The sequence below is a fragment of the Poecilia formosa genome, unplaced genomic scaffold, assembly GCF_000485575.1.
Source record: "Poecilia formosa unplaced genomic scaffold, Poecilia_formosa-5.1.2 Scaffold8, whole genome shotgun sequence".
In the NCBI taxonomy this organism is placed as follows: Eukaryota; Metazoa; Chordata; class Actinopteri; order Cyprinodontiformes; family Poeciliidae; genus Poecilia; species Poecilia formosa.
In genome coordinates, this window is record NW_006799947.1 from 4,973,634 (window position 1) to 4,986,283 (window position 12,650).

The 12,650-nt window shown below is 38.2% G+C and overlaps 1 protein-coding gene across 1 annotated transcript; it reads right to left on the minus strand.

Moving 5' to 3' along the window:
- Positions 1-23: 23 nt before the first annotated feature.
- On the minus strand, positions 24-11,365 carry LOC103155100 (thrombospondin-type laminin G domain and EAR repeat-containing protein-like). Its single transcript, XM_007576643.2, has 13 exons — positions 10,056-11,365; positions 8,653-8,876; positions 8,031-8,338; positions 6,777-6,867; positions 6,524-6,680; positions 6,303-6,434; positions 6,163-6,233; positions 5,926-6,087; positions 5,608-5,815; positions 4,896-5,128; positions 1,866-2,044; positions 1,625-1,726; positions 24-972 (listed from the first exon to the last, which is right to left on the minus strand). Exons 1-13 carry the CDS (start codon positions 10,141-10,143, stop codon positions 819-821), a joined length of 2,109 nt encoding a protein of 702 aa, XP_007576705.1. The 5' UTR covers positions 10,144-11,365; the 3' UTR covers positions 24-818.
- Between the last annotated feature and the right edge of the window lie 1,285 nt (positions 11,366-12,650).

Consider the following 12,650-nt stretch of genomic DNA (forward strand, 5'->3'; position numbering starts at 1 on the left):
TTAAATTGTAAAAATTTGTTATGCATGCCAAAAATATATATTCTTTGATATATGTTGCAACACGTATAAATAGAGGAAAATATATAGTTATTAAAGTTGTGGTTCGAAATGTTATTACAAGGCAGGATATTATGACATTCATCTCATGATCATGTTATATGTCTCTATTCTAAAGAGACCTCCTTGTGACACACACTCAGGGTTAGTTTTTGTTTTCTGCAGCTGCTCAGGAGCCCGACTGTCTCTCCACTGTTTAAAATTTCATGTCCTTGGTATAAAACTGTTTTGTTGTCTTCCTGTTGACAGGGCCAACTTTGACTCCTTTTGAACTTGTGAAAATAAACCCGACTGAGTGATTATCACCTAACGGTGCTTGACATTTATCTTTTCCACGTCAAAGCTTAACATACTAGTTATTTAACTTTAATTAGTTTTTTCCTATGTTTTTCAACATATTTGTCTTGGAACTCCACTGAGTTAGCAACCACACATTTTAAATACAAATACAGCATGAAACAATGTAAAATATAAACTCTCTTACAAAAAAAAAAAGGTAGTAATATTTTGGGGGGATTTAATTGTATTTGTCACACATAAAACATCCACATCATGGCTGCAAGTGTTTGTGAGGTATGAAGAGGTATAGGATACTGGTTAAGGCCTCTGTGAAGTTCTTTCAAATATAATTTTATTAAAATATTTGACAGTTAAATTATGTCTTTAAGTTCTCTCAGTATACAAAGATATAAAACTTTTCACAGGAGCACAACATGTCACACACAAACTGAAAACACAAAGCCATGTGCACACTTTGTCGTCTAGTAGGTTTTGAGCTTGAAAACTTTGGAGAAAGGCGCTTTGGCACTGGAGTAGATCAGAAAGGATTCTCCATTAGAGCTGAAAAACTCCCAGTCACTGCACCCAATGGTTGGGAGCCAATGAACGGGAACAAATCCTTCATATCCCTGCCACCTGTAAGCGGATAAAAGAAATCACAAAATGGGCTACTTGCACATTAGACGCTGCTTCCTGTGTTCTTTGATGTTTTTATGTTAATTCAAGGTACAACAAACTTCAGTGTGTTTTATTTGGATTATACCTACAAAACAAAAATAGTAGTGCATAGTTGTGAGTGGGAAGGAAAATGATTTTTTTTAAATTTCAACAGATAAAATCTTGAAAGTGAGGAGTACATTTGTATTCAACCTCATTTATTCTGATGCTGCTAAATAAAGCCCAGCACAAACAATTTTCTTCAGGAATCTTGTTACATTTTTATCTCTATTAAAAATTTATTTTCCTTCGGCTTGCATGCAACGTGCTAGTTTACGTTGATCTATTTCATTTAATCCCAATAAAAAAAACAACAACAAACAACCTAAAGTTTGTGGTTGCAATGTGAAAAAAAAATTCACATTAAAGGAAGCACTGATACAAAAAATGGAATAGGTTTAAGTGTTAAAAATTCCTTTTCAAGGCATCATACATGTCAAAAATAGTAGTATTTTGCATAATGCATGTACAAGTGTTTCTTTCTAAAATGATTTTACGACAGATACCCCATGGCAATAAGGGTTGACGAAAGACATCACACAGGGTGGGGACTTGTTGACAAGTTGAATACCTGTAAAGAATGCTGTTGAGAGAGTAGGATTCCCCATTATAGGAGTTAGCAACAACCAAGAAATATTCTTCCCCGAGGCTGAAGAACTCCCAATCCACTGCACTGGAAAGGAAAAAGATTGTTAGGTATACCGGTGATAAATTTAAATGACTGCAAATATCTTTAACCACAAAAATTATTTAAGAAGTCTGTGTTTGTACATGCACCTCACAGACAGAATCTGCAAAATTCACGTGAATACCTGTAGGTAACAATGTCCTGGAAGCGAACAAACATCCTTCCACTCATGTCCAGCTCATAGATGGTTGAGTTGATGGTGTACTGGCTGGGTCCGTTACCCTGGAGCCTGTGTCCATTGGCCACAACCAGAAATACTCTGCTGCCAATCTGGAACATTTCCCAGTCTGTGGCGCAGAATGTCTACGGTTGCAGAAAGTCAGACGATCAGTCAAATATTTCATATGGGATCCATTTAAACCCACAATCATTCATATCCCTGGAAGATTTTCATTTAAAATTACTTTAATTCAACAAGTATGGCCCTGGTAGAAAACTAGACAAAACATCAGATAAGCATAATTAAGCGTAATTAAAATATATTTGATTTTACTTACATTTTAATTTAATAGTGTCATGTAATTCATACCTTTCTCCACAATGAGTGGGAAAGTCTTTTTTGGTATTTCAGAAATCACACCCTTCTTTTAATTGCTTTCCAGCTAGAAAACATCATTAGTTCCAGTCAGATGTTGGTTAAGTTACATTTGGCAGGAATGTGAATATTTTTCAGCGTTTAAACGTATGTGAATAAGTGTAAAAGTGCAAACAGAGATTTAAGTTGTAACTAACATAATAAATGTCTCTTTGAAACTATTTGTTTCAGTTTATACCAGGGGTAGTCTAGGTTGACGTAGACAAAATGGTTTCACATCCAAAATCAATGAAAACAGGTTGTAATACACAATCTTCAGAAAATCATGTTGCATTGGGAGCATGAGAAAAGATGGCAACGAGTACAGAACATGAGTAGGAAGTGGCAAGTTAGTCTGCAGATAAACGGGAGCAGATGACAGTAATAAAAGTGAAGATAACTTTTTATTTCTTCTGAAGTTCAAAAGTGGATCTGGGCATGGCTCTGCACCCAACTAAATCCTGGTCCAGTTGCAAAGGGACATTGCACACTGTGCTTGCACAGGACTGATTTAATAGGATATAAACTGTCAGAAATACAAATAAATTTACCACTCGCAGCAGCCATATTGAATTTTGAGGACGGAGTTCTTGAGAAACCTAAGACTTTCTTATTTAGATTTCTCACTGCGAGGGAACGTGCCAGTCCATGCATGTTTTGGTAATTTGACATATTCGTCAGGAAACACTTCAGTTTCATTTAATAAATAAATAAATAAATAAATAAATAAATAAATAAATAAATAAATAAATATTACCAAAAAAACTCTTTTTTGTTGTTGTGTTTGAAATAATAAAATCAAAATAACTGCCAAAGAGGAATGGACTTTTTTTTTTATTAATTCAAATTTAATTCAATTCAAATTCAAAAATAATTAATTAATCCCAAAAGGAAATTAAATAATTAAATAATTCCCAGCATGTACCCAATTCTGAAACAATTCATAGAGAATGACTACAGGGGGCGCTTTTTCTTCTGTACATATGAAACGTTTTGTCCCAGTTATTTTTTCACAAATAACATATATAGATGAACAAGGGCTTAAAATCATATAGATGCTGATAACAACCTTTATTGCTATGCTTTACAGGCAGAGACAACAGGAGTAGTGCAAAGTTGGTATATCTGTGATGGAAATTTGATTTTGTTTTTCAATGTGAAAAGTTATTAAGCTTAATTTAAATCTGCTTATTTATTTTGACCAGAAAAACAATCAAATAGCCATTTGTTTTTGGGTTTGTTTATTTAGTTGTTCTTTTAAAGGGTTTCTGATGAGAAAATTCCCACTTATTTTTGACTTGCAACCTGGAAATTTCTGCTTTTTCACAAAAGAATCTAAAAAATTTGAAGTTTTGTTGCCGGTGCGGTTGTGGGCAATTTGGCTGATCACGTAGATTATTTTAGATTAAACGTAGTTTTTCAAGCATCCAGAACCAATTAGACTGAGTCAAGCATGAAAATGGTAATACACAGAATGATAAAAACCTACACAAATTATGATGCACTTATCAAAGTTCCTCTCAAACACAGTTTGGTTTTGGTGGCACTTTAACTGAGTGGAAATAAAAAAACAAATGGGGTCATAGGAAGGCCTCCAGTCATGCAAGAACCAACATCTCTTGTTCTTGAAAGTTGAAGAACGACTGTTAATTTAAAACCCATTACTTGGTGACACAAACTTTTTTCAGTTCTTGAATCTAAAATAATTTTTGTCTCTCTATTTTATAAATCATAGTTAGCAGATAAGCTCAAGAAATCATTTCTCTGACTATGGAGGGATACTGGTCAGCAAATAAGACTGAAAATAAGCAAAAACATCTAAACTCAAGAGAATCTTTTTCATGACCATTAAAAATCTTTCATATTTACATGCAAGCAGGTTTTGCACACTGCTACGTGTGAGTAAAGATGTACATAGCAGTAAATGGATGTGTGTTGCTCCACCGTAATGGAACTAAATGACATTACAACAGTGAGTAATGCTTGTTTAAAATGTACCTACCGTCTTCTCATGTACGAGCCAACAGATTGCGTCATGAAGCTTCACTGTTTGTGCAGCCAAGAGATATCGGAAATCCAGATTCTCTGATGATTTCAGGTAATTTATTACTACCAGCCCCAAGGGGTTCTCACGAATCCCCCTCCACCCCCACAACCTCTGGAGTTCCCCTTTAATTACAAATCTCTGTGTGTTTTCTCGTGTGGCAATCAATGTGTCAACACAGTCACATCAGCTGCAGCCAGATTCAAATAAAATTGTTCATATCAGTTGCAAAGCACTTCCATCAGTCAGGCAAATCATGCAAAACCACATCATATGCGTTTGCCTCTATCTTGATAATTTTCCTTCCTTCCTTCCTTCCCAACACTTTTCCTTTTATCGTTTTATTATTCCATCCTGACAGGATCTTTGTGTAATCATATCAGAGATATATCAGGTGAAATCAACCCCCTACCAAAATGCTGCCTTCAAGTGCCATCGACTTTTCACAGTGGTTTAATCGGCAGTGGTACTGTAATCAGATATGAGCCAGGTTGTCGGCACCATTTTTGATGCAACTGTTCTTCTTATCAACACACCTTGATTGTCTGGAACACTTGAAATTTCCCATCGATCCAAACATAGATGACCGAGTCAAGAGAAGTGGTCACGCCATCGAAAGCATTTGCAACCACCAGGAAGTGGTACGGTCCAACTTTGAAGAACTCCCAGTCGTAGGCCCCCGATGTGATCAGCGTCTGGTGAACCTCAAAAGACTTTGTCGATCTGTTCCACTTGTAGATCACGCTGTTGATGGTGTGGTTGTTGTTTCCTGAAAGGAGTAACAGTAAGAGTAAGACTCGGGTTTTATTCAGCATCGCCAAAAAGCTGCGAGGCACTGAAACACGGTCCGGTCATACGGTGTTCGCCTTCTGACAGAAATGTTTTTCTTCTTACACACTTACATGATACAGATCATTAACCAGATAAATATAACCCAAGTACATACAAAAGTAGTTTTCAAATGCTAATTATGCTAATTAAGGGAAATAAGCTTTGTCTCTTTTTTTTTAAATTGGGACATGATGTTTTTCCTTGTCAGAATTTTTTTGTTTAAATTATTTATTGATCCTGCAAATCCGTCAGTAAAAAAGTGGCTAATCAATTAATCCACACTGTAACAATAGAGTACTGCTTTCTGCATTTACTTGGATTATTCATCTGATATTAAAGTCGGTTGAATGATCTCAAATATTTAAGAATGACCAGAAAAAAGCAGCCATACTTTTGAGTGGCAGTGTAATTGTTTACCCATTCTGTGATTGGCCACAGCAAGATAAGTCTGTTCATTAATGTCGAAAGCCTCCCAGTCTCGAGCGCAGTAGGTCTGCAGAGTCTGGAACCGCACAAACCGTTTTCTTCTTTTGCTCCATTTATAAATGACAGAGAAGTCAGATTCAGGCTGTTTGTCTACAGACTTGTTTGTTTCAGTCCCAGAATTAGACACTACCAGATATGCCTGCAGGCAAAAACAACAAAACAGAGGTAATGAGAGATGAAGTTAAGGTTTTCATTTTCAAATAGTGTTGATTAAAAAGAAAAAAAGAAAGGATGGAATCCCCATAACACCTTCTTTCCTATTTGGAAATGCTTCCAAGACAGAGCGCCGTTGGTGCTGATGTTCTGGTAGAGCCGGAAACCCAAGTTGGTCCAGAGATACACAGCAGAACCAGAGGCTGAGGATCTGTGGGCCATGGCCGCCATGAGGCCAATGTCTTGAATCTGAAACACCTAAAGATCAGATAAAAAAATGAGCTCAAAACAAAACAGCGAAGTCGTATCGGAAAAGAAACGGTGGAGAAATACCTCTACATCGTGCGTCTCAGAGCTGGTGGCAAGAACCTGCTGCTCCAAAACATAGTCCAGTCTTTTATGGTCTGTGAAAATGATTTTGTCAATTGCAACAAAGAGATAAAGTTGCTTGTTTTAGCAGTTGGATGCTTTACCCTCCAACACAGTGATCCACGCTGACCCGTCACAGACGTAGAGGCCCTTTTTGAGAGGATTAAACCACAGCTGACCTCGCAGCAACTCAGAACACGGTCTCTCCGCTCCCACCGACGGTCGTCCCGCGGCTCCTGACAGATCGCGTCGAAGACGGAGCAATCAGCGGTAATTCCCTAAATACTCCCGTCACATTCCCTTGTGAAGCGAATGTACAAATTACCAGAGGAAGTGTCATGTCTCTCGTTCTGCCTCCTCCTGACAGGCAGGTCTAAGAGCAGCGGTGGAACCGACAAAGCTGCGAGCCGGGGGTCAGAAGACGGGCAGAGTTGATTGGAGGCGTCTGAGTTCGGCACGAGAACCAGTTGTCGCATCAGGCCCTGAACATGTGGCAACAGATGAAATACTCGTCAGGAAGTGGTCGGGATGCTATTAAATGACCTCGGAACTGAATCGCAATTTGAAACTCAACTCACTGAAAACAAGCCCTTCCATCTTCCCCGACTGCCAATGTGGAATCTGGATGCCTGGATGTTAAGATCTGAAGGGAAAGCCCTGGAGGGAACACTGTATGCAATAAAAGACAATTATCCTAAACAGCCAATAAACACCGCCTTCCAAAGGTATGCATAACCCTTGGTTGTTTTGGGGTTTTTGCTTTTTTTTTTTTACAGTCAACGCACTTTTCTCAAAACATTTCCTTAATAAACTCACAAAGACAAAGTCGTCTATGATCTGCTTCTGGCCATTCATAAATCAACTGGACTTGCCGACATCCGATGCAGCTCTGAACGCTCAAAACTAAAGCAGGCAGTGCAAAACACATGGAGATTCCTAAAGAGCACCTTCATTCTGGGTTGAATGTTTGGTGAAGTGTCACGGTCGTGAGTATTTTGTGTAATATCTGAGTTTCACACACAAAGAAAACAAAATTCTTCTTTCTGGAAAAGTAGATTGGGTGAAGAGCTCCTTGATTATCAGTTTTCAAGTCTTTCTGCAGATTCTCAATTTCGCTTAGGTGTAGACTTTGACTGGGCCATGGATATTACTTCAACTATAACATTTCATTGGCTGAATCTGTGGGGTAGTTCTCCTGGAAGCTGAAACTCCAACGTGTAGCAATCAATTTCATATTTAGTTAACAACTTATGTTATGTGATTGCACTTGATTTTATTTAGGATTACAATGATAAAGAGAATTAAGGGATGAGGGGTAAATAAAAATGCACACCACACTTTTCAGTTGTTCCTTTGCTAAAACAAATTTGGGATCCATGTTTCTATTTTCTTCCGCTTCAGAATTATGTTCCACTTTGTACTAATCTTATCAAATCCTAAAAAAACACAAAGAAGTTCATTTCTGTAAAATGTTTACAAAGTATAACATTTCAAACATCAAAAGTGACTTTTAATTTGAAAATAAGCTGAATTTCCTCCAACCGAAGTAACTTTCTTAAATTTCAGACTGAAAAACAAGAACTTGAAACCTGAACTGTTCTGATAGTTATAGAGATTGCACCCTGCTGTATGTCAGAGCAGTAAGTTTCTTCTCAAAACCATCTGTCACTTTACTGCCGGGATGTCATGATATGACTGCAGGGTGCAAATACATTTTACATTGCAGCAAGAGCATTTTATTGTGGTGAGACATCCAGGATCTGGCAGGTAAATAGGAAAGGGCGATGAATGACGGACGGGAAAAAAGGCAAAAAAGAGAGAGCTGAGCTTACCTTTCCAGCGGAGGGTTGCAGTCCACCGTCAGCTTCCTGCGGTGAACGCCGACGACTAAAACCAGTGTGTGCCACTGGTTGGGAGTCAGACGGATGCCTTGGAAGCTCCAGTGCTCTGTTGCTTTCCGATGGCCGTTGAAAACAAAATGCAGGCTGTTTTGGGATAACTTTAGTCCAAGGATGATCCCTGCATGTTTCTCATCTCTCTTGGTTTCCTTCTTCCTCGGGCTCTGCTCGTCTTCTTTCTCCTCCAGCGCAACGGTCTCCAAATTACTTGGTCCCATCAGAGAGAAGATGTACTCGTCTCGCTGCAGAAAAGAGAGTAAATGCCATCAAGACTAAACGAATTTGGCTATGGAAAAATGTAAAGGATGCATTAAATAATATAAATAATATTCATCAATAATATATATCAGCATATATAAATATTTATTTAGCATATTAAATAATTACTAATTAATATATTACTTACCTAATAAAATAAGTAATTATTTTATTAGATATTTATTTAATAAAATATAAAATGTACATTTTATTTACTGAGAATAAATAAAATATTTATTTGCAAAGCATATACTTTTGGTCTTGTGTCAGAGATCCATCTCCTCTGACAGATGCTTACCTTGGGTGCAAAGCGATTCACTTTCACTGTAACAACAATGGAAAACTCTTTGGGGAAAAGGTCACAGTTCACCAAGAGCTGGGAAGCGGCGAAGCTCAGAGACGCATCGGGGCTGAGAAACTGGACGCCCCTCGCCCCAGCCGCCTGCTTCACGCGCGCCCCGGGGACCACTCTGGAGGTGTCCCTCTCCAGAACAAAAGACAGGAGATCCAAGGGGAGCAACTCTGAGGACAGCAGACAGATAGAGAGGCCAGGACGGCGGTCATAGTATGAATGGCTGGAGATTCTGCAGAAATGAAGCTCAGAAATAGATTGAGAATCCTCACACTTCTTAATTTGAGTCTAAGGTAAAAACCAATTAGAGACGCAAAATTTACTGGGTAAATTGTTTCTCCAACTTCTATCCAATGACGGCGCGTCTTTCCTCCTGCACTGAGCTTCAATCATCTTCTCATTAATTATATCAACAGAAACTGTCCACTTTGGACTCACATCTTTTCTGGAGTCAAATAATAATAATAATAATAATTATTATTACTATTATTATTATTATTATTATTATTATTACATTTTTTTGGTAGATAAATATGCTCTACTTTTTCATTTTAGAATACTCTGACGTGAAATCTGAACTGGATTATTCTACAGTAAATCAAACTGTGTGATTTTTGATCATTTAAATTTTGTAAAGTAAATAAATAAACATGTAAAAATACATTGAGAATATAGTTGTATTCTTTTACGTGTCTGGTTAAAGCCCATTCTTTGTGAGTACACAGCCCCTTCCAGAGCCTCCGAAAAAGTGGCAAAAATAGTTCAACTAATTATGAACTACTTTACACGGAGTCTATTAAGTAAAATCCCAATAAAATACATACATTGTTACTTGTCAAAAGTGCAAAAGGCAGCATTAACACCTTTGCAAGATCCTGGATTGAAAAGGAAAAACAATCAAGATGACTGGAAAGTAATAGATACATTATTTTTTACAAGGGTTGTTACTATAACAAGATACTTCACTCAAAAGCTGGACTGGTAGAGGAGAAACACTGAAAGACTGATGAGATGTCAGTTGAATGTTTATCCTGTAAACCCTAATATCCTGATGTGTATTGAAATGTAACTGAACCCTAACCCCATGCAATGCCTGTACTTGTTTGTGGATGTTCACACTAACACACACACACACACACACACACACGCAAGCACTCCCAGTAAGCAGACGCAGACAGTTGGAATTATCCAGAAGAATTTTAGCTGCAGGGCCTTCCCAGCTTTTGGATGGAGCCATAAACAATCCACTGGGTAATCATTAACAGGACCACTTGTGCTGAGCCGAGACGAGGTGATATCTCATAAAGTTTAGAATGAAACAGATAACAGCAGATAAAACACTCTCCTACCTGTGCACTGTCTCCATGCGTCTGTCGCCGTCTCCGTGACCCTGGAAGCCCAGAGGAGGAGCAGTATGAGTATCTGCATCGACATCATGAAAAGCGGTCCGCTTCAGTTCCCAACTAACAGGAGCGTCTCCATGGCCGGGGTAGTGTTCAGTCTGTTCCTCCTCCCTCGGTATTTAGCTCGAACGATGATCCATGAAAGGAAACCGTGCATCCTTCATCTTGATCCCGGGTAAGAAAGAATACGTTCAAACTTGGAGTCTTTCTGAGTATCTACTTGATCACACGTCGTACTTAAGCAGCATGAAAGGGTACCTGTGTGTGCTGAACCAAATCCACTCCTCTGTGAAGGGAATCCTGCACCTGCAGCTCCTTTTAAACACCGGAGCCATGCAAATCACTAACCGGCCTGTCACTCATCCTCCCTCGACCGCAAATTTGGTAACACACACCGCCAGAGGGCTGAGCTGCCTCACTTTATTTTGTGCATTTGTGCTTACAGCACACTGACACAGATCGGTAGGCAGGCAAACACAACTTCTGTGTGCAAGCAGATGCAAAATGTCAGTCAAATGGGAAAAAAAAAGTTGTCTTTCTTTTTTCTGCCTATCTTAGTTGCGCCGTTGTTAGGCTTTGTCCCACTTGTATTCAGACCTCTTTACTCTCTGACCTCCTAAGTAAAATCCAGAGAAACAACCGGCTTCTGAGATCGCACCAAATATTTGTAAGAAGGAGCTCTTGTGAGATGAAGCAAAAACTAAGCTTTTCAACATTGATGAACTGCAGTTGCAATTTAGCTAACACTTCACGAATCACAGTGCGATCTGTATCCATCTGTATCCCGTTGAACAGTCATTCTTCCTGCGAGACAGGACAGGGCTGTGGGAGAAAGCCAGTTAAGGAACAGAAACAATCCCAGTACAACGCCCTAACTCATAAGTTTCCTTATTCCTGGTTTGACTCATCAATAGCAGCAACGATCTTATCGCTGTTCCAGTTCAGCTGAGTTAGACAGGCCCATTTATCAAACATCTGGGGTTCTAAATAGAGGATACAAAGAACCTAATTTAACTGTGCTAAAACAATGTAATACTTATCACTTGGTTTAATCTTTTCCTTAAAGTCTCCCAGGCTTTGTGAATTGTAATTTGCATGTTTTTTTTGTTTTTCCTTTGGTATTCTCAGAACTGCATCATCATTAGATTTAATCAGTATTTATGTTTTGCCTTGGATTTTTTTTTTTTTTTAAATAATCATCATGTATGTAATGCGAAGCTTTGTTTGCCTGTAATTAGTTTTTCAGTATTGAAGTCTGAAAAGAACATAACATAATCGTTGCAACAGATAACAGTAGTCATAAATGAATAAAACTGACCTGCTGGATATTTTTCTAATCACAACGATATTTTTATATTTACTTGTAATAGCTGAATAGTCGTGACCAAGGCCTCAAAGTTTTGGAACTAAGTTTTAAACCAGCTGAAACTGTTCCTGACGGGTTTTGTTGGCATGCTTCAGTGCTGCCACCTCGTGGTCGTTGCTTCATAGTCTCACATGAGCGACCGTCTGCTTGTTTATGAATTATAGCCCTCTTAATGTCAGACGTGTTAATGCCAAATAGATTTTTTTTTTTTTTTTAGATTGTCACTTTGAAATTGCCAAAAGCATTGTGTAGTGAGTGACTGCACCTGTGCCCTTTTTTATAACAACTTTAATTTTTTTTAGAAAGCAGAGATGTACAGGTGGTGTGAAATTATGTTTTTGACTGTAAAAAAAAAAATAATAATAAAGGCTTTAGAGACAAAAAAGGAAAACAAAAAGGACCCGTCACATGCAGTCTGAGCTGATGTGATTGTAATAAGATTGAAGGATTCCAGCTTTTGGGATATTATAGGAAAGATCAACACAAACCTGTGCTGATTGTGCGCGGTTGAAATTTTTACATCGTCGGTTCAAACAATTTGCAAAGTGTGGGGTGTGCAGAGATACATATTGTGTTTCCCCCGCTCATTGCAAAGCAAAGTCAGTCATACTGGGTGCATTCTGCGAACATCACATTTCAAATCTTGACACATATTTTCACTTCAATTTAGGTAAGTGCTTTAACTGGGCCGTTTTAACAGACGAATATGCCTCAATTCTAAATTACTCCATCTATGGCTCTACGTTGATGTTTACTGTCCTGCTGGAGGATGAACCTGCCTCCTAATCTCAAATTTTCATCCAGCACATATCACTGCATTCATTTACAATCCACATCAACTTGGACCAGCTTTCCTCCAAGGAAAAGCATTGAAACTGAATGATACCGCCACTACCGTACTTCACTGAGGTTATCTCATCTAATTAGACCACCTTATTTAAATTGTTTTGTCCACAGCATGGATTGTGGCAGACTGTGAATAGGACCCTCATTCAATTTACATAAAGGAGGCTTTTAAAGGGAATTGAGACACTGGATTTTATTTGGAGGTATTCAGGTAAAGGGGGCTAAATGTGAAAATCCACTTTTTTTTTTATTTGTAAAATCCCAATTGAGAGTTTTGTAGTGGTCACAATGCATCTAAAGTTCAAACAAACTGAACCACTGAATTATAT

Bases quoted from the DNA above. Each gene is read 5' to 3' on its own strand.
- LOC103155100 (XM_007576643.2), bottom strand. From the start codon at position 10,143: ATGATGTCGATGCAGATACTCATACTGCTCCTCCTCTGGGCTTCCAGG. The intron at 6,681-6,776 runs GTGAGTTGAGTT...CCACATGTTCAG, and splicing joins GATGGAAGGGCTTGTTTTCA to GGCCTGATGCGACAACTGGT. The intron at 1,727-1,865 runs GTATTCACGTGA...TTTCCTTTCCAG, and splicing joins CAGGACATTGTTACCTACAG to TGCAGTGGATTGGGAGTTCT.